Genomic DNA, 21,052 nt, shown 5'->3' on the forward strand with positions numbered 1-21,052 from the left:
ATCCCTCCTCTTGACACCCTCCCTTCAGATACTGATGAGGTCTCCTCTCAGTTGTCTCCTCTTGAGACTGAACAGGCCCAACTCCCTCAGCCTTTCCTCATAAGACAGATGTTCCAGTCTAGCCTGCAATACTGCCAGACATACAGACAGCAAAACTGTACCAACTCCATCCATCAGGCTGCACATATGGAAAGACAACAATTCTAAAATTAACTAAGTATAAGAAGCCAGTCACTTAACTTAGCAGGAAAGAGATTTTAAGAAGATCAATAAAGAAATGAGAACCCCAGAAAAAAACCACTTGCATTACTGCTGGTATGCTAATTGAAGTGTCTTTTACACATTGTATTATTTGTTTATAAGCATGTAATCAATTTAGGACTATTTAGTTCTGTGTATCAATTAGTTAAAGAAATAAAATTTGGAAAGAAAAATATTTTTTGTCCATTTATCAGCTACTGCACTACTTGGTTAGCACCCTGCAGTTTCCTTATTTTTATTATAAGTATTTTTTTCTCATTACATCTCCTAAAACATCCAGAATCAACAGCAGTTTCAGTAGTGTTGCACTGACATGTAAGACATGAGAGAATCTGCAACCTTGGAAGAATGTGTTCTTTTTTTCCTCAACTATTCATGTTATCAACCTTTTAATTCCCTAGAAGCTGGTATGCTACCCAGCTTAACACTTAATGAGCATATGAGAACCACCTAGTTGTAAAGTGCAAAGTCCTCTTGTTGCTGAGAAGCCATTTCTTCTTCATTCTTGGTACTGATGCAAATGAGTGTTTTTCCATTATTTTACCCCTGTCAACTGAGTTCTCATAATTCTACATTCTTCATAACAGACTTTTCTCATTTGCACATAAGACTCTTTCCAAGTCAACCACAAAGAGAAGCACCTCCTACTTCTGCATTTTCCCTGGTGGACAACCTGCCAGTGCCACAGGGAAGCCCAAGAATTGATAAAATTCTTCACATTCAGATCCCAGGCTCTGCATACTCGTGCAGTACCACAGGGTACCAAAAAACCCCAGCCAAATCCACCCAATCCAAACAAAAACCCCTCAGATCACACAGCACTTCATAGCCCCTGGGAGTTATCTTCCCTTTATGCTTTTCTGACCTCACAGTCATTCTGGCATGGTTACTACATGTTGCCCTATTGGCTCCTGAGCTCTCAGAGGAGTTGTCTATGTACTCCCCCTGCAGAAGTGACCCTCACACCTCTGTGGGGTAATGTGGGCTCTCACAGCATTGGTAGTTAGCAGAGATAATGCACTCTGCAGCTTAACCCATGGTAACTTGCAGATGTAGCCAGATGTTTTAACTTCACAGCCATTGAAAGCCATCATTGATCACTCTGGTTTTGAGTATGCAGTTGTATAAGACTTTACATTTAACAACTGTCTCAAGTAAGGAGCAGCATCTCAATTATCTACAAAGGGAAAATTAAGGAATTTATTTTATAATTCTAAAAACTAACATGATTCCATTTTTAACTGACAATTAAACACTCAGTCCCTGATGACACAATATTAGCTCTACAATTAACATACTTGCTTGTGAAGTATTGTGCAATGTAAATGCTATCTGAGCTGACGCTGCAGTTCACACAAACAGTGAAATAAATATTTCAGGTCTAAACTGTTTCAGTTTCCTAGATGAGGAGACAGGTTAGGTTTCTGGGTGAAGTGTGCAGTTCATGTCTTTGCTCTAAAAAAGAAATCAAAAAATCAAATCTCTTTATTTCATCAGTGAAACTTATTTTCCATATTTCAAATCTCAAACACTAAATAACCTGTTCCAGTTGACTCCCCTGCTCTGTCTGCCATTTGGATTGGACACAAAGGAAGTCTCAGAAAAAGCCAATATAAATTCATATGATTTTGTTTATACTCTCCAGCAATAAAAAAGAAGCTTTGTTTTTAAAAAGAAAGACTAAATCCATGAGTTTCAATAGAATATAAAATGAAAAAAAAATGAGGGGGACATTCTCAAGAAGCACTATATGAAATTTAAAAACCATAACAGAATTGTTAATTAATTCTTCTGCTCAAGTAATAATAACTAAATTAAAGCTGGTGTGGCCAACTTTGATCATAGCAAAAAGCAGTTCCTGATAATCAATCAGCCGTAATCAATGGTTGAGAATTTCAAGCACCCAGTTTTATCGTCTTCTTTCCTTCTGCTTTATAATGAGGAAAAGGTGAGCTTGACTCCTGTTCCTTAGAATATTTACTAACAAAAAGCTAATATTAAAGATGGCTTTCAGTGACAGTAGAAAAATAGCAAACTTCCCTTCAGAGCTGAAGGACTGTCTGGACTTCTCATCACAGTTTCTGCTGCAAAACATATCTCCCCTCCTTCCACACATCGAGGAACAAGTTTATAAATGCCCACTCTCACAGCTGCTAGCCTGAAAAAAAATAAAATTGCAAATGCTGATACAGTTTAACCTACCCACCTCCCAACCCCCAAAGTGAAGGGAAGGAGAAGTCTCAATTGCCTTTGTACACATTAATCATACCTATTAGTCAAGTTTCCCTTGGACTAAAAATATTTCCTGATTGTCATGTGCACCCAGTTTCAAGTTAAGGAAATAGAATGTTCAGCATAGGTGAGAACACCAGGTTTCTCAATGTAAAGTATTATACTTTTTTATCAGCATAATTATATTTTTTTAAACTTCAAGTTGAGAAACTTGTATATAATACGTTTTTCCACTTTGTTTTTGATATTTGGTCTCAATTCTAGGGGTTTGAGATATTCTCCTTTTGTGAAATGCAACTAGATCTGTAATCATATGTTTCTCTTGGGCTGTGGCCACCCCAAGCCAATTTCTGGAGGCAGTATCTTTTATTGCCAGAGGATTCAAAGAACTTCAAAATAGTCAACAGTTATCATATGATCCTTGCTTTAATTAGCTCTAGTGTTCAACAAACAAATGATGCTCTTGTGAGAACAAAATAGTTATAGAATCATAGAATATCCTGAGCTGGAAGGGATCCATCAGGGTCACTCAAGTCCAACTCCTGAACCTGCAGAGAACAGCCCCAAGAGTCACACCATGTGCATAAAAGTACTGTTCAAACACTTCACTGTCAGGCTTGGGGCTGTGACCACATCCATGAGGAGCCTGTTCCAGTGCCCAAGCACCCTCTGGGTGGAGAACCTTTTCCTAATATCCAACCTAAACCTCCCCTGACACAACTTCAGGCCGTTCCCTTGGGTCCTGTCACTGGTCATCACAGAAATCACTGTCCCTCCTCCTCCTCTCACAAGGAAGTTGTAACTGCAGTGAGGTCTCTCCTCAGTCTCCTCTTCTTCAGGCTGAACAGACCAAGTGACCTCAGCAACTCCTCAAAATGCTTCTACTCCAGAGCCTTCACCATCTTGGTTGCCCTCATTTGGACACTCTCCCATAGTTTTATATCTTTCTTATATTGTGGCACCCAAAACTACCCCCAGCATTGGAGGTGAGGCTGCCCCAGCTCAGAGCAGAGCAGGACAATCCCCTCCCCTGCCTGGCTGGCCATGCTGTCCCTCGTGCACCCCAGGACAGGGCTGGCCCTCCCAGCTGCCAGGGCACTGCTGATTCAGATTCAACTTTCCTTCAAACAGGACCCACAGGTTCCTCTCCCTGGTGCTGTTTTCCAGTATTTCATTCCCAGTCCATCCATACATCCAGGGTTGCCCCATCCCTGGTGCAGAATCAGGCACTTGTCTTTGTTAAAATTCAGGCAGTTGGTGATTGCCCAGCTCTCTTAATTTGTTGAGGTTTCTCTGGAGAGTCTGCCTGCCTTCAAGGGAGTTAACAGCTCCTCACAATTTAGTATCATCAGCAAACAATGTGTTTAACAGCAGAAAATTAAGATTGTCATATAAATATGAACACTGAACATTGTCCTTTCCCATTTTCAATGGTTCCCCTCCTGCTGTTCCTGCCACCTTCCTCACTTCTCCTTGCAGTGAACTGCTCAATTAATTGCATTCACCAAAAACACCTGCAAAACAGTGTAGAAGGGACTTGCAAACACTCATTCATTCATTCAATCCTCCACATAAACAGGATCATCTTTCCAGTTCCAGCAGAGATCTGTTATTCTTAAAGATCCTCAAACAGATTACTTAGCCTTCTCTTCTTTAGACTAGACAGCTCCAGTTTCTAGAAAAGAACACCAAAGCTTTTGTGGAATAAAGGGAAGGTTTTTGATAAATTTCTTTATCTTTCTTGGAGTTGAGCTGGTGTTTGTTGTCTTTTAAATGCAGTGCCAAGGTGATATTTTGCCTAAGAGCAATGCAAAATTAAGTCAGAGTAGTACTTTACATATCTTGTGGACAATCTCATTAACACACTCAAGTATGGTATTTGCCTCTACTGCAAAAGCATCCCATGACCACTTCATATTCAGTTTATGGCCTGCTTCAGACTCCAAATAGTTTTTTGAAAGACTGACACAATCAATTATTCCCTGGCCTTTATTTGTACAGCTGATAATTAATATAGTAGATAATGTTTAGTATAGTTTATAATTGTATTCATTTTAGTTCTACTCTCAGAATGACAGTTCCTCTCTCTTTGGTCTTGTTTCCAAATTTAAGAAATATACTTTACTCTAGCAGACTGCAAATAAAAGTATAGATTAGTCATGGATACAGGGACAAACTTTTGACAGAATCCTTCTCATTTAATCACATTTTTAAGAGAAGCTTCTCACATCTATTCTCTGCATACGTTTCCAAACAGTTCTGCACTCATTAATTTAATCAGAACTGTATTTCTTTGCTCATTAAAACAGTCAAAAAGACTTTTTTAAAAAATGCAGGTCTAGATAGTGTTTTGTCATGATAATTAGAAGAGCAGATTTTATTTTTTGCTCTTTAAAAAAACAGTCAAGTCAACACAAGTCTTAACACTGAGGCAAAAGCAACAGAAAGAAGCAAACCTGCTGGTCTGGCTTATTTTGTTCTAACTAGAACCAGAACAGGCTGGCACTCATTGTCCACACAAAGGTTCACCAGCCTATCCACGCCAGCAAAAATTAAAGAGTTAAAACAATTATTCAGAGTAAACACCATCTTCATCTGTTTTGTTTAAGTTTTGTATTGTAATATAAATGAAAGAGAAACAGAAGTGTTCATTTGAAAATACCACTTGCTACTCACATTCAATTTTCTAAATACCATAAAGGAAGGATGGAAGAAATAGCTGAGTGTTACCCAGGCTTTTTACACCACCACTCAGGGGATCATAAACCCAGATCTGAAAGTAGATAAAGTTTTAATCCCTCTTCCCCTGCCCCTCTCACCACTTAACAGTTCTGCAATGTTTCCCTGAAACAATAAATAAAATTGGCCCAATACAACTCAGCATATGGCCACTGGCACAGTCTATCATGTACTGCCTTCCATCTTTTACAGTTTCTAGAGAATGGATACATGTTCTTTAAATCAACACAGGCAAAAAAGTAAGTTTTATGTCCTCTGGTTTAAGAACTGATGTCAGAATTTTTACAATGTCTTCAACTAAACAGCTAAAAAGACTTTTGAAAGAAAAACAAAATTGTTATTCTTGATCCTGAGAAGTACACATAGTTTCTCTAGGGGTTATCCTACGCTATCTGATTTATTTTATCAGATCCTAGGAGAATACAATGAAAATGAAGGAAAGAACAAAATCCCACAAAGTCTTTTGTACTTTTTTTCCCCTTTTAACTAATGGAAAAAACACTTCTCAGTTTCAGATCACTGAAAAGATCTTCCTTCAAACTGAAACAAAACTCAGTCTCTCCTTTCTTCAGGAGGCATACACTGGTGGTTCCAAACTACTTTCGGCACTCCACTCACAAGCTGAAATTCATCTATTAAGAAACAGCTACCCTCCTGCTGTCACGGTAACACAGTAATAAGCACTGAGCAAAAGGTTTCACCTAAGTCTCATGCAAGTTCTCTTGCATGCAGTTCTGCACCCAGGCACAAGGAGGAGTAACAACAATGGGACCTGCCACCAGCCTGGCATACCTCTTGGCCCCGAGAGAAGAAACAAAAAACTGCAGAACACCAAGTCAATCTGATTTGTTTTGGTATGTAGCAATCCAGGCCTTGGTATAATCTGAGAAGTGAAAAGTACCCTTTCTTTTTCTACTCACATAAAAGCTTCTGTTCCCTTGACTTTGTAAACTGAAAAGCTATGTGCTTTATCTGAAGCTTTATACCAAGCAGAACATTTTAATGTCTCTTAGTGGGTGGATTCTCTTCCTAGTATGAGCTCAGGCTGCAAAGCCCAAACTGGACATTTACTTCAGTGTGTACTTTGCAAATGTTCTATAACAGAAACCAAGTGGGAGGCCAAAACCTTCTACATACAAATCATCATTGTCCACAAGAAACATTACCCTGTCCTATAGAGTAACAGACAAATTTGCCACAAGCTAAGGGATTACTGCTTAGCTGAAATTAAAGTAATGACACACAGCTCTACTGAAAATGTTTCACATATTAGTTGACAATCAAATTGTAAGAAAATACCAAGCAATGTTCCATGGAATGTGCCCTGGGTCCAGTACAACTACTTTTTTCACAGATAACCTGAACTGTGGAACAGTCAGTTCCTTAGAAGTGATCTGAGAATGGTGCCAAACCAGGGCAGGGTGGAAGGAAGACGCTGAAAGAAATCACAGTATTAGAATTCAATATGATTCAAGGTAGTGTAACGTAGTAAGGAAAAATGTAACTATCAGCATTTCCACAGAAATAATGAAAAGCACAAACACAAATAAACAACTAGGAATTCAGGAAGCCTGTAACACAGAAATAGGCAGCTGAGGATCACAAAGGAGTGAAAGTCTGTGCTGTGCCAATTACCAAAAAAAACAAAACAAGCACACAAACAAAAGAACAAAACCAACAAAAAAGCCAAACAAGACCCAAAATCAACAAAATATCAAACCTCCATCAAACAAATGTCAATAATATAAACAAGAGTCTACTATTTACAAAAGTAAATAAAATAAAATGTATTTTATTTATCCCTAGCAAAGCCATTGAAATGCTTCATCCGTTTTTGGGCTTAGTTCTTTGTAACTGAGACACCTCTCAAGTAATTGGGATATAGATACAGAAAGCATGTCCAGAAAGGCATCTATAAAGGAACACGTAACTATTATGGGGTATTTTTCTAAGCTAAAGGATAAAACATGGGTAAGTAAAGGAATGGTTTTCAAATATTTAAGAGTTGATGCTAGGGAAAAAACTTCAGCTTATTATTACTTGTTCCACTTCCAGAAGCCACAGAACAGCTCAAGCTGCCACCAAGATCAACTGTTTCACAGTCAATTCCCTCTTCTCTTTTTTGTTTTATGGCCTCCAGAGAATTTAAATTTAACAATACCACATCTACTGTTCTTTGCTCAGCGCTTTGCAACACTCACCTGCAGGACCTACAAACTGTCACACAAGATTACTTTTTGGTTTTCCATTCCCTTTCCAATGGCAAGACCATAGATACACTCTCTTCCCATTTAAATCTCAACAAAATTTTGTTTTATTTTATTTTATTTATGCTGTACAGATTCCACAGAATGTTTTGGATGCCAACTGTGCAGAAATTCTGAATGACCAATATTTCTTCTCTTTTTACTATTTATTTTCCTCAGGGGATGAAATAGTTTAGCTCCTCATTTCATGACTTTACAGTTCAGACAGCCCAACAAAAACTAGATATTTATGACTAATAGGAATTTTAGAGTCTTAAATACATTTAAAACAAGCTTCACAGGAGTAAAGTCTGTCCCAGGAGATTAAGAATTGAAAACTGAGCATCAGAGATTGGCATTTAGAGATAAAACACTATTATATGTAGAAATCAAACCAAACTCCCTGAAAATTAAACTTGAGTTACACTCACTGCATTTCTCCAGCTTAGGTTCAAAAGCATGAAAAATTACTTCATAGGTTTATTTGCAAACAGCTTCAGTATTTGAGAAAAAAATTGGTTGTTGAAAATACTTCAAAAAAGGATCACCTAATAATGAAACACTGCATAAGTCATTTCCTTAGCTAGCTGGAACACTAAGAAAGTATTTAAGCAACAGAATATTAATATGCTATAGGACAAATGTTAAATATTGGCAAAAAGTAAAAAACAAGCTTTGTATTATAAATAATTGCAAGTACAAGTGTGCAATAGCATGTTTCAAATACATTATTTACCTGCAACACCATTCAATTCGGCCTTCCCCTTCACAAGTTTTTGCCCAGTGATTATCTGCAAGGTTTTTCATGGCCACAGCATATTCACACAGAGTTTCCTCATCCTCACAGTGCTCACGCCAGATCTTATCAAAGTCTCCCACTAAACAAAACAAAACAAAAAACTGCACATCAGATACAAAGTCTCTCATTATCTCCACTGCAAAATCCCCATCCAGTTAAAAAGTTGCATAATGCCTCAACAGATTACTTTACCTGCACATAACAAAAACAAGTTCTCCTCTCTCTAGTCATAAACACAAAATTCCAAGGTTTGGGGCAGGAAGGGGCTGTCAGGTACTTGAGAAACTAGAAACATCAGTACACAGATTTTTTTTTCAGTTTGTTCTGTGAAATTAAAGTCCCTGGGAAGTTTTGCTTTCAGGTTTCTGTGCAGGAGCATTAATATGACAAACATTTCAGAAATGAAAGATTTAAAGGTTTCTACTAGCATTCACATCCATGGCAAATACTGGAGATGACATTACATGAAAAAGCCATGAAAGTTAAATCCACAATATAGATTTCTTTGGATATACTGAAAAAGAAAAAGGAATCCAAACTCTCATTGATTGCTCTCTAATCTAGCCAGGCCCAGTAAATTAGCTTCTAGGGATAGTACTGAAGAATCAAACCAACTATGATCAGGAAATCTCAGACAAACTCCTCTACTGATCTTGAGAGACAGATTTATTTCCATGGTCCTCACCTCGCTGAAAAGAACTCTTGCAGTTTAAGTTCTAGCACATCAAAGTAATTAAACATGATGATTTTCCTTCTTTGCTCCTAAGTATCCACTTCTCCTAGCCTGCTTTACATAATGTACTGCTAAACAACAAGAAGATAAATGCTAGCCATGGCTAGCCCAATTTCAATACAGCATGCCTTGCTGTACCTTACTGAAAGGGTATTCCTGCCCTAAGAAAGATGCTTTCCTGGTATGGTGTTCACCAATTTCTTTTGTGTTAATCACAAGTGTGTGCATATATTTAGAATATATGTCAATCTGCAGAATAAAGAATATGCACTCATTTTGAACTTACAAGCTAATACAGCTAAAAACAACTTTTCAAGAACACAGCTATATTTTAAGCTTTAACTTGGACAAACAACACACTTGTCACAACATGGTTCCATCTTGTAGCATGTTTATATGAGAAGGAAATACTTTAAAAGTCTATCAGCCATAAGCTAACAATTAATGTCTGTTAAAGCCTGAAAGTAGTTTACAGTATGACCTGTCCTGACACCTGTAAGAGATTTCTGTTAGTAACACACTTATGGCAATTTCTTTGATGTACTTTGTTTTACTTAGCAGTAAATCACGGATTTTTTCCAGTGATAACTTTTTATTTTTTCCCTCCTGTGCAAAGCAGCAACAATCCTCACCTCATTTGTCTTCCACTTACAGAAAAACTGGCCCTGATGGACAAGTATAGATGTACACTTAAAAGATTTAAATCAACCATCTAGGTTACTCCCTACTTAGGTTTGGTTTAGGGATGTCATAGCAATTTTCAGAAATAAGCATCTAGCACACTTGTACAATCATCAAAGTGAATCATGTTTAAAATTAGGTGTTTGTACTCCCTTGTCTGAGATGGCAGCTGAGATGGAAGGGAAGGGAGTGGCCAGAATTTCATGTTATCAAAATGGGGAAGCTGTGAAGAAATTATGTATTCTACTTGCTATTCAACAAGCATGTATTAGAAAGTTATAACACTGGAAAAACAAAAAGGGTATATACTGAATGGCATCCCTCATTATTTTCCAAATGATCCAAGTTCAGAGAGGTATGCTTAACAAGAAATGGTACCAGCAAGGTCACCAGCTGACCACCAGAACAGAGAAAACACCCAAACTGCAGGCAAGTCCTCACAGGGGTTTCTGCTAAAACCTGCGGGGCACTTTTCCAGAGCTTTCAGGAGAGTCTTCTGCAGAAACAAACATGCAGAACAGAACATACCCTCCTGACAAAAGAGAGCAGAAAATGGCATCAACAGAGGCCTACCAGCATAGGGGGAAAAAACACACAACTCCTAGCAATCTGTATTTTTTGTGTCAAAGTGCAGAACCCATATAGCACCAAGCCGGAAAGCACTAGAAAAGTTTGAAGTGATTCTCAATAGCAAATTAATTCTGGTGCAACCTGAAGTGTCATAGTGTCTCTGACACAATACCCTGAATCTTACTGCATGCTCCAGACAACTGTGAAATGCTTCAATGACTTGCAGTTGCTAAAGATTTGTTTGAATACATGGCAAATTAGAACTATAAAAAGTAAATGAATGAACACTTACTGAAGGAAAATAGCATAGATACAGAATCTGAAGTTTATTATTGTTCTTTTATTTGTCTACTTATTCTGTTCTATCCTGAAGCAATTACTGTTTTTCCAAATACCCCTTTTCCTTAAAACATCAGAAAAAAGACAAATGGGAAAGAAACAGACAAAGACTAGATGTTCTTAACTAGCCTACCCTAAGTAACAGCAAAGCAGTGATGCCTTCTAACACCAAATTGTGCTCTCATAGCAGCTGCTCTAATTTCCTTCTGAACAAGGCATAGATTTGCACCTCTCTGTGGAAGTCAGATGAGGGTTAAAAGCATTCACAGAGACTTTAAATTAAAATATAGAGCAACAGACCCAGAGCTCACTTCCAGCACAGGGGGACATGAATTTTGGGTTACAACCGAGCTGCTTATGACAGTAACAGCTTCTTGGCTCTGAGCTGACAAGAAAATAAAATTGAATTATATAGATCATGAGGAGAGAAATGCACAACAAAAGTGAAAAAATCATCACAAAGTAATTTCGTCACACATCTTGTATTAAATCAATTCTGCGAGCACTTCTGATTTATTTTCATTTACCAATACAAAGATACAGAAATTGTCTACACAAGACAGATACAGCCCTGCTTTTGTATGAGAAACAGAGGAAGGAAGAAGGCAGATGAAACAGGTAGAGGACAAACTTCCACACGATCACAAGTGACAGAGGGAAGGTAAATATGGAACAACTGGCTGTTCCAAGAATATGAGACCTTCAGAAAGAGCAGCTTGAAAGAAAAATAAAGTTAATTCCTCATAAAATGTATGTCTAAGCTTGAAGTTCATGCAGCTCAGCAAACTATAGAACAAAATCCATGACAAACCTCATACTGAAAGATGAGATTTCTAACTCAGGAGCTCCTAGACCACAATATCACTACAAGACAGAATGGTAAGCAAGCACACAGTGACTGCAGCAACATTTTTCACTTATTCTTGTCTCAGCATCTGCTGTTGGCCCACTGTCAGTACTGATTTTGATATGATGCCCATTTCTCTGCCCTTCCATGAATACAAGCTCCAACCCACTGCAGACAACGGGTCATCTTAAGGCACTGGCACCATTGTGCAGGGCCTTTCACAGAGTCTGGCTTCTAATTTCATTTGAACAAGTAGCATGGCAGTGCATTGTTTTGCTGTGTTTTTTCTCCCCCATACTTTAACGTAGTGAGCTTTGAGAAGACACAAACAGGCACACTAGATATAGGGAACTTGAAATCCAGAACCACGCTCCAATACTGAGTTGAAAATGCAAACAGTCCCTCCTATCTACTGAGACTTTGAGATAGTGACTGCAATAAGAGTTGTGCCGTTCAATTTCAAACTGACATCCAGAACACAGAAAAGTTATGTACTAATTTTTTTCAATCAGTATATTATAATCCACTGTGTACTAATTTTTCAAGCAATACATTATAATCCAGGTGCAAATATGGCATTAGCTCTATACTCTGGAGTTAAACATTTATTTATGAATCAATAAATTTTTGCTTACGTAACCAAATAGGCAGTAAAATATGCTAGACAGTTTCACAACAAAATTAGTAGTTACTAGAGAAATAAGATACCTAAGTCTTCTATTAAGTAATCAGTAACACTGTAAACTAAATAGCAGTTTGTGGTAGGCTAGTCTAAAAAAAAGTCTTGAATATTTGATCACATCTTAAAGTTAGTATTTGATTTTGTGTATTAAACTTTTCATACTCATGACCACACCATACATAAAATTTAAGGCACTTAACACTTCTACTCTACACATACCTTTTATGCAATTTAAAACCTCCTTTGAGTGCTGAACCTTTAGAGATCTTCATAGGCCTGAGATCTCCATCAAGGAGCCAGATATGCCACTGTCCAGCTGAAAAGTGTGACCAGCAAAACTAGCTCATAATAGGAGTTTCACACACCTCTCAAACCACTATACTCATGCTATTCTAAAATTAATTAATACTTGTTCTATTTTATTCAGAATCAGAATCACCTATAAAATAAATAAATAACCTACTCTGCACCTTGAAGATTAACTATTCCTTTAAAAACAAAAAAGGTCAAAACCCACTGCTTCCTAGAATTGTCACTGAACAAATAATTGATCAACATGTTCTTTGTCACACAGACTTTACAGTAACAAAAATCCAATATTACTTACCTAGAACAGATGAATCCTTCCAAATAATTTCCACCCACATTAATATTGCCACAGAATAGCCAAGTCATAAACCTGAACTCAACCACAGACTTAATCAGCAGTTGCTGAATACTGTCACAGAGAGAACAGGTCAGGCACGTAGAAGTTATTTTTAAATGATCCTAATTACAAGATAATTTTAATCGTGGGTAACAGCAATAGAGACAAAATGTTAGCTGTAACTTTCAACAACTGAAAACATTTTTAATACAGAAGACTCATACAAAATTAGTAAGAGCTCTCCTTGTTCCGCATTTATTTACAAGTCCTTATCAGAGGTTCCCAGAACACCGTGAGAAGATCAGGTTTGCCACTCTTGGCGAGACAAATCTACAGCATAATTCTTCTCTCCAGGTAGTTATTAAGAGAAAAAAAAATCCAGCTTTCTTCCATCCTATTTTTTAAAAAAAATATTTTATTTTAAAAAGGCATTTATTTGTAGAGTGTTAAATTGAACTGTCATTTAAGGTATGCTTATAAAATAAACAAAAAAATTACGCAGTTTTTCTTCAACTTATGATAGAACGAATAATGTCAACTGGTATTTTAAGAAAACACAACCTTCTGTAATATAAAAGAAATAGAGCTCAGGTCTGCTAAAGGCAGTATTTTTCATTTTGGAATGGGCTGAAATGCAAAACAACTGATTTGAATAATTCTGCTTTATCAAGCAACAAAATAGTTGCCACATAGAGTTATAAAAGTACTATCTGCACCCACAAGAAGAGATTTGTAATTACTATTTTCCATAAGTCCACTTGTGCTCTTTGGAAAAACAGTGCAGTCATCTCAGACAATCTCAAAACAATCACAGAATACTTCATCCATCACCAAACAAGACCTTGCATATCAAAAATTAACTGACACTGACGCTGTGCATTTAAGTCTTCATGTACATGTAATGCATGTTTAGATCTTAAGAAACAACTTCCTCCAAAAACAGAAATTAAAAAAAATAATAATCTAAAAAAAATCCCCCCAAAACTGAGGAAAAAGCCCCCAAACAACAAAAAAACCCAAACCAAAATCAACAAAAACCCCAAACAAACCCCCCAAACCCACCAAAACAACCCAAAAACAAACACACACACACAAACAAACAAACAAACAAAAACTTGAGAAAAAGGGTAATTAGAACTGCCATTATTTCCTTCTGGGAAACTAAAATTTTCTCAGTTCAAGGTAACTCTAATTGGCAAAACCACCACCACAATAAAAACAAACAAAAACAACAACAAAACCCAATACCCCCTCCCCCCCAACCCCATCCCCAAGTGTTTAAAGGTTTGAAGTCTTCCACATAATGGCATAACTTAGTAATGTAGAAAACCAGATTCAATCCACTTCTTTTCAATACCTTCCGTCAACAACACATGGCCTACCTATTTTCTCCTCTATCAGAACTTTGATGGCTCTGGTGGAAGAGAAAATAACCTCAATATACTGACACAACAGCAAAAGGCAAAACCAAAATTGACATGTTAATATTTGCACAATATTAATACTACCTTCATAAAAATTAATAAATATTGTTTATTGTAAAATGAAAACCTATCCCCACAATTACCAAGTGTCCATGACAATTTTGGATAACTTCAGATGATCAGCTGCTGGCCATAGCAATGCCTAGCAAGATTTTTGAGGGTGTTTTTTGTTTGTTGATGGCATTCACAGAATAAAAGAATCCATCTCATCTTCAGTCTCTTAAGATCACCTCTCACTTGCTGGAAACAGTAAACTAGCTTCTGTATATGCTAAACAGTAAATGAGGAAAGCAGTCCTACACTGTTCACTAGGCTAAAGCTGAAATCAAATTTCTATTAATATCTAACAAAGTTTCCTCATTAATATTGTCAGTTGAAATTCAGCTGTCCTCCTAATGTATGGATGCTGTAGCAATGATAAGAAAAATTAATTACATGAGGAATATCAGCAAATATTATGACATTCATAATTTTCATTGTATACAAGATAATGTATCTGTCTTACTAAAAGGATATTCAGCATTCCTTGCAACAGACATTAGGTATTTTTGGTTTCTCTGTTTTCTAATTTTACATGTCTATGTACAGAACATGAACTTCAACTTGGACAAAGTTCAAACAATCAGAGTTAATATTTTCCTTCCAATGTCTGACTAGTATTTGTTTCACATTTCTTAGGAGCTACCTCAACTATTCCAGAATAAAATATTTTTTAAAAAATCAAGTGCAAGATTCTGATTTTCTCTATCTCAGTATCAATGTTCCACCCTTCAACTTACATGGAAAGGATTCATTTGACCAAATGTGGATTTCTACATCTGACCTCTCAGGTGAAGCTCCCATCCATCTGTTTACATGAAACAGTCTCTGAGGGCCCAACTGACTGATATTTCAGCATCTGCTGGGGGTCAGCTTAGATCACTCTGAAGAATAATTTGTGTCTCTGATCCGCTATAAATCTCTGATGGCTGCCATACAAACAGCATGTATGTGACAGTTTAAGCAATTACTGCCCCCAGGTGTTGGGTCTACTCTACTGGAGACTTCATTCCTCTCCTCTTTCCCAAACCTGACTTTGTGGGATTGACTATGTGCTGTACCTTAACACAAGGTATGAATATGACATACAGAGATGACAACACAGAGATGAATATGCCAACAGAAACTACTGATTTCGGTAATTTTTGCAAAAGCAGGAGCAAAACTTAGAAGTACATGCATAGGTACAGATTTTATTATGCTGACCCTGTAACAGGAACACCCTCTTCCCTGCCAGGGCAACAAAGGAGCAGGGAAGGTGACACGGACCTGTTTGTTCAGTGAGTGCAAGCCCATGCTGCAGTCAGTATGCTTCCATATTTATAGGCTAACTAAATGATAGCAGTAATTAAATCCCCCAAAATGTAAATCTGATGTGATTTGCAATGGAAGCCTTGTTGCAAAACTGTGGTGTGCAAACTATAAGGGCAATCATACCCTCATGTCATAAACTAGCATCAATTTTCATTTTAATTAAGTAAAATTTAGTTTGTATTGCTGGAAAATTCAACAGTTAGTATTACACAATGTCTTCTTCTTCCAAGAAAGTAATGTAAGTGGTAAAAATGCAAATTAATATATTGAAAACTTAGGTCTATTTCTACTGTAAACAAGTTATATTTAACAAAAAGTGGTAACAACTGTTAACTTATCGTGTAGAGTTCAATGACAAAGTTTTTCCTGTCCTGTGAAAAATGACACCATTTCAGAATGTTTCCTGTTTCACATTAGGAAGAACTTAAGCTCTCTCAGGGTTTTTCATGAAAAACATGAGACAAAGAGACCATGAAAAAATAGAGCTCAGAACAATTCTTCTGTCTAAATCACTTACCTGCTTGGGTTGCTTATTATCATCAGGCAGGGTCCTGTAAATTTTCCCTAATTTTCTGAAAAAACCTTTAAAAAAGTTCATTTTCTTTGAGGTTTCAACAAATACTTCTTTTACGGAATCAAACTGCCACCCAGAAATGTTTTTGTCAGGTTCTGTGATGTGGTAACTAGTAACAGGACAAACAACAGTTCTGTGTGATTCTCTGAGCCTCAGCCTTAGCAGGCATATGTTAGGAGAAATGAACTGTTTTAATGAACACACAGGAAAACACTTCAGAAAATATCTTTACAGAGACCTCAGCAAATTTTTCCCCTCATGCTTACTACAGGATTTTAAGGGAAAAATAGTCTTGTAAATCACCTTTCAGACTATACACAAAATCATCTATAACTGAGAGTCATGCTACAGAGAAAATGTTTACTTGATAAATACAGTTCTGCATGACTACAAAGGTAATAAACAACTGAGAGAAAAACAGGATGCCTCTGTATCAGTGGAAGGGATTTTTATCCCAGTAAAAATGAAATCTATTTGGTTACTACAATCAATTGGAAGCAAACAAACATCCATCACATAGCAGATGTTCAGTAGATCTTGCATAGTTCCTTGGGAACTATAAAATCTGCTTTTCCAGGTCTGTCTGTCAGGCTGCATGCAGCATATGAAACATTCATGCATATATGCAACCCACAGAACATGCTCCAGCCCGTGGCTGCAGGTGCCCAAGAGATGCACAGAGGAAAGCTCTGTAAAACCTGGGGTCACCTGTGGCACCAAGCAACAGAACCAGCAGGAAGCAACTAAATCATTGTCTTTCTCCCCATCTCCATGTAGTAACAAATTCAAACATTACAAAAACCTCTAATTTCTGTACTTTCTAAGTGCTTGTGTCAAGCATCCAGAACCACCCTGAGATTTCTGATAAGTGAATAATAACTCACTACTTGAGAGCAGTTTTAACTTTTGGATTTTACTGTGATGTGTAAAATAATTAAATGTCACCATTTGAACAGGAAGCAGGAATAAAACTAAAAAAACCCATGAGCCTCATACTAATGAGAGAGCCTCCTAAGTGAACACGTTACATTTCAGAGTTATTCTCACTAAAAGTTTTCGTTATGATGAGAATGGAGAATTTGGAGGCTAATGTCAGGAATGACGTTTATTTTTAGGAACCACTACAGAGGTACTCTTTCTCTATCACTACCTAGAAGTGGCCTGAAACAAGTTCTTAATGGTTAGCTGATTTAGTTAACACTCAGTGTGGACAAGAACCAACCACTTTAATTTAAAACCTACACTCATTTGCTAAACTTCATTAAATAATTTCAGAATATCACAAAGGATACTACTGCAGGACCCACAGTAGAAAAAAAGCTGCCTACAGTTTCAAAATACCAGATCTGCCATGGCATTTATGATGACACGCTTCCCTTTATTTTCTTATTAACAACAGAGAGCGTAAGAGAAGGGAGGGGGAAGAGAAGGAAATGAAGGATAAAAAAGAGATAATAAAGGAAGAAAAAAATTAAATATTCCCACTACAAGCCATACTAGTAATATCCAAACAATAGAAAAGATAAGTACTAGTCACACAGCAAAACCCCTAAAATTGTTGAAGTAAACAAAAAAATGCAAACTTCAGTGCAAACTTCAAAGCATTTCAGCTGCATCATTTAAAAGATGGTAAATGCTTGTCATGAATGGCATGGGGCTATGATATGACATGATGTGAGGCACTACAGTGCACAGCTACTTATAAAATCCATGCACCATGTTTACAAGTATAAGCGATTCATTAAGTACAGAAATTAAAAAATAAGCCAAGGTTCAGCTTTGATTAATCTCCAGAACTACAGTTTTTCACCCGGAAAAAAAAAATCAAAATCAACCCCTTTACATGACATGATGACTAAACTTTATTCTAGTAATTCCCTAGTAACTGCAAAAATTTTGCTGCAATGCTTCCCTGGTTAAGAAATATTGCTCTTGCACTTCTGACAAGTATGCAACTTCTTCAAAAACATGTTGGCTTGCAATTTTGGAGCATATTGTCAGTTTTTTACTGGCTCATCTTCAAAAAAGAGGGGAACCATTGCAGAAAATGGAACAAAATTATAACAATGGGGCAGTTATAAGCAACTCAGATAACATACTGGCTTGCCTGTTACAATTACCCATTAAAACACAGACCTTGATAACGTCAGCAAGGCAAATGAATTAGCAAAGAAATCAGCTTATTAAAATCAGGTCCAAATAAAATCTATCAACACATTTCTCAGTGTCTCAAGGATGCATCTATTTCCTTTCAACACTTCTAACAGAAGACAGTAACTTAGGATCCTATTACAATCCCAAGGACTTTCTTAGACTTATCTACCCTGTGCAAAATAACCATATAAATTTTGGGATAATGAACATGATTTTTTATCTACCAACAAAATTAATATGGGATTCTACTTTTGCTTCTACAGACAAAGCACTGAAGTCCATGCAACAGCAATTCCAGTAGTGTTTGCTTATTTCGACAAAATGGAAACTAGCTTCATAGAACTCTAGTAAAACATGAGAGGAGGCAGAGAGGAAAAAGAAAAGAAAAAAAGGACAATACAAGATTGCAGAATAATACAGAATAATGTTTCTGATTCATATGGAAGTGAAAGCACTGAATTGTGGAGTCAAGAGGCTTTCCCTGTGTAAAAAGCTGTAAACACATAAGCAAGGATGAAGGGATTTTGCTTTTCCATACTCAAGTCATAATTCAAATTGTACACTGAAATTACAGATGATTTATTGATTTTTTACTTCTATTTAACAAACTGTCAACTTTAATTTTGTCAGAGTAACATACTTGCCAGTCAGCATCACCACGTATTAGGAAAAAAAAATCCAAGGAAAGACCTTTCAGAGATCAAGCACGTCCTGGTATTACAATTTCAGATGGACATTAAAGGCATTTAAGAAGGAGAGTCTCAAATCTGCCTTTAGAAGCAAAGGCAAATGTAGGCAGAAACGACTCCAAAACTAAACTTCTTAAGCTGAAAAAACTTAACACAGGAAGTACTACTGGCTACTAAGCACTAGTAACTTGTAAGGACCACCTACTATTGGATGACTAAGTAATGGGTAGAGCTCTTCCTGTTGCACAGACGAATTATTTGGTTTTAACTCTCTCAATGAAATGAAGTATTACCTACTTTGGAGTGACTAAAAAATCATTGTGAAGTCGTAGGAAGTAAATGAAAATGCTGTTGGCTTTCACTTAACGAGCTACACACAACTTACCCTTGTGCACGAACTTGCTTTTTGCTAAGAGATAGGCTTACAAAAACTTCCTCCTTATTTAGGCTCTCATCTAAAAAAAATCAGTTGGTGCAGAGATTTCTCACCTAAAAAAAAAGTTAACAAAGCCAATGCTTGTCTGTCTTAATCGGCAGGTGCTCTGAAATAACACAGAAACACGGACTGCTAAAAACTAGACTCCTTTGCCAGGATTTGAATGTTTAAACATATTATGTTCATTCTCCCAACACTGGAGTGCAGAAGGGAGATCCTCCCTTAAGTTTTGCCTCACCAAGGCCAAAATAAACAGCGACATTTGATCAGTATCTAGACAGGTCGGTATTTGTGCCCAAATCCTATGAATTGGCTCCAGGGGAGATTCTGGGAGTGCAGAAGGCAGTATGACCTTGTTTCTTTAACAGAAGTGTCATATGCAAACACAGAGGAGAGGCAAGAACTTGTGCCTACAAGAGGAAGAGCTCCCATTTCATGTGCTTTTCTGGAGGTGAGCAGTGGCCTTACTAAAAGAATGGATGGATGAAATTCTGTAACCTGTGCTAGCATTTCACAGAGGTTTTAAAGCATTCCAATACCACCCATAAAAACCTTGCATAAGGGCATTAATACTGATGACAAAGTCGATTTTTCAAAGACTGTGAGTAATTGCAACAGCTTTACCTCAACCCCTCCAGTTAGTGCTCCTGCCTGAACTACTGCACTACGAATGAAAGACAGGAGGCACAAATAATTCACAAAGACCTGCGCCTTTCCAGATCACCATTCAATCTCTTTAGGCATTCATCATCCACTGTCCTCACGCTTGCAGATCCTCAGTTTGCAAAACACTACCATACGGCCGGGAAGCTCCCTCCTCGGCCAGGAAGGGGGCTCCGCTGCCAACAGCTCCAGGAATCGGCACAACCCCGGCAGACGGGACCGGGTGCCCTCGGCCGGGGCTGCGGGCAGCCCACGGCAGCGGCGACCCCGCTCTCCGGGGACGAGCAGGAAGCGAGCGCGGAGCTGCTCCCGGCCGCCGACACACCCCCTCGGCAGCGGCCGGGGCACCGGGCCGCCCCCCGCCCGCGGGGACAGCCCGATCCGCCGCCGCCGAGGGCAGCGGGGCGGCCCGGCCGGGGCGGCCCCCTCCCCCGCGTTACCTTCCCGGTATTTCTTGCGCAGCCGCCGGTGGACGCTCTTCACCACCCCCGACAGCTTCTCCTGCTCCAGCTTCCGCTCCTGCTCCGGGGGTGGCGGCGGGGCGGCGGCGGCCCCGCCGGGCCGGGGCCGGGGCTGCGGAGCGGCCTCCATGGTGTTCCCGCTGCTCGGCGCGCACCGCCCGGCCCAGGGGGAGGCGCGCGCCGTGCCGGGGCTGCGCGGGCGGACTGCGCGCGCCGCCCCCGCCGCGCGGGCCGCCGGGACATGGAGTCCGCGCGCGCCGCCGCGGGGCCGCGCCCCGCCCCGGCGCTCGGCGCGCTCCCGTGCGTGCGGCACGGCGCCGGCAGCGGGCCGGGCGGTGGGAAGGGTCACTGCCGCCCGGGCTGTGGGAAGGGTCATTGCCGGGCTGTGGGAAGGGTCACTGCCGCCCGGGCTGTGGGAAGGGTCACTGCCGCCCGGGCTGTGGGAAGGGTCACTGCCGCCCGG

The 21,052-nt window shown here is 38.8% G+C and overlaps 1 protein-coding gene across 1 annotated transcript in view; it reads right to left on the minus strand.

Moving 5' to 3' along the window:
• Positions 1 to 20,772, minus strand: part of BMT2 (base methyltransferase of 25S rRNA 2 homolog) — a 33,782-nt gene extending 13,010 nt beyond the window's left edge. The window contains exons 1-2 of the mRNA XM_063396693.1: positions 20,569 to 20,772; positions 8,215 to 8,356 (exon numbers count right to left, since the gene is read on the minus strand). Of these exons, the coding sequence (XP_063252763.1) occupies positions 8,215 to 8,356; positions 20,569 to 20,719 (293 nt within the window). The 5' untranslated portion in view covers positions 20,720 to 20,772. The remainder of the gene's footprint in view (positions 1 to 8,214; positions 8,357 to 20,568) is intronic.
• Positions 20,773 to 21,052: the final 280 nt, after the last annotated feature.

This window comes from Prinia subflava, chromosome 4 (genome assembly GCF_021018805.1).
Source record: "Prinia subflava isolate CZ2003 ecotype Zambia chromosome 4, Cam_Psub_1.2, whole genome shotgun sequence".
NCBI classification, from domain to species: Eukaryota; Metazoa; Chordata; class Aves; order Passeriformes; family Cisticolidae; genus Prinia; species Prinia subflava.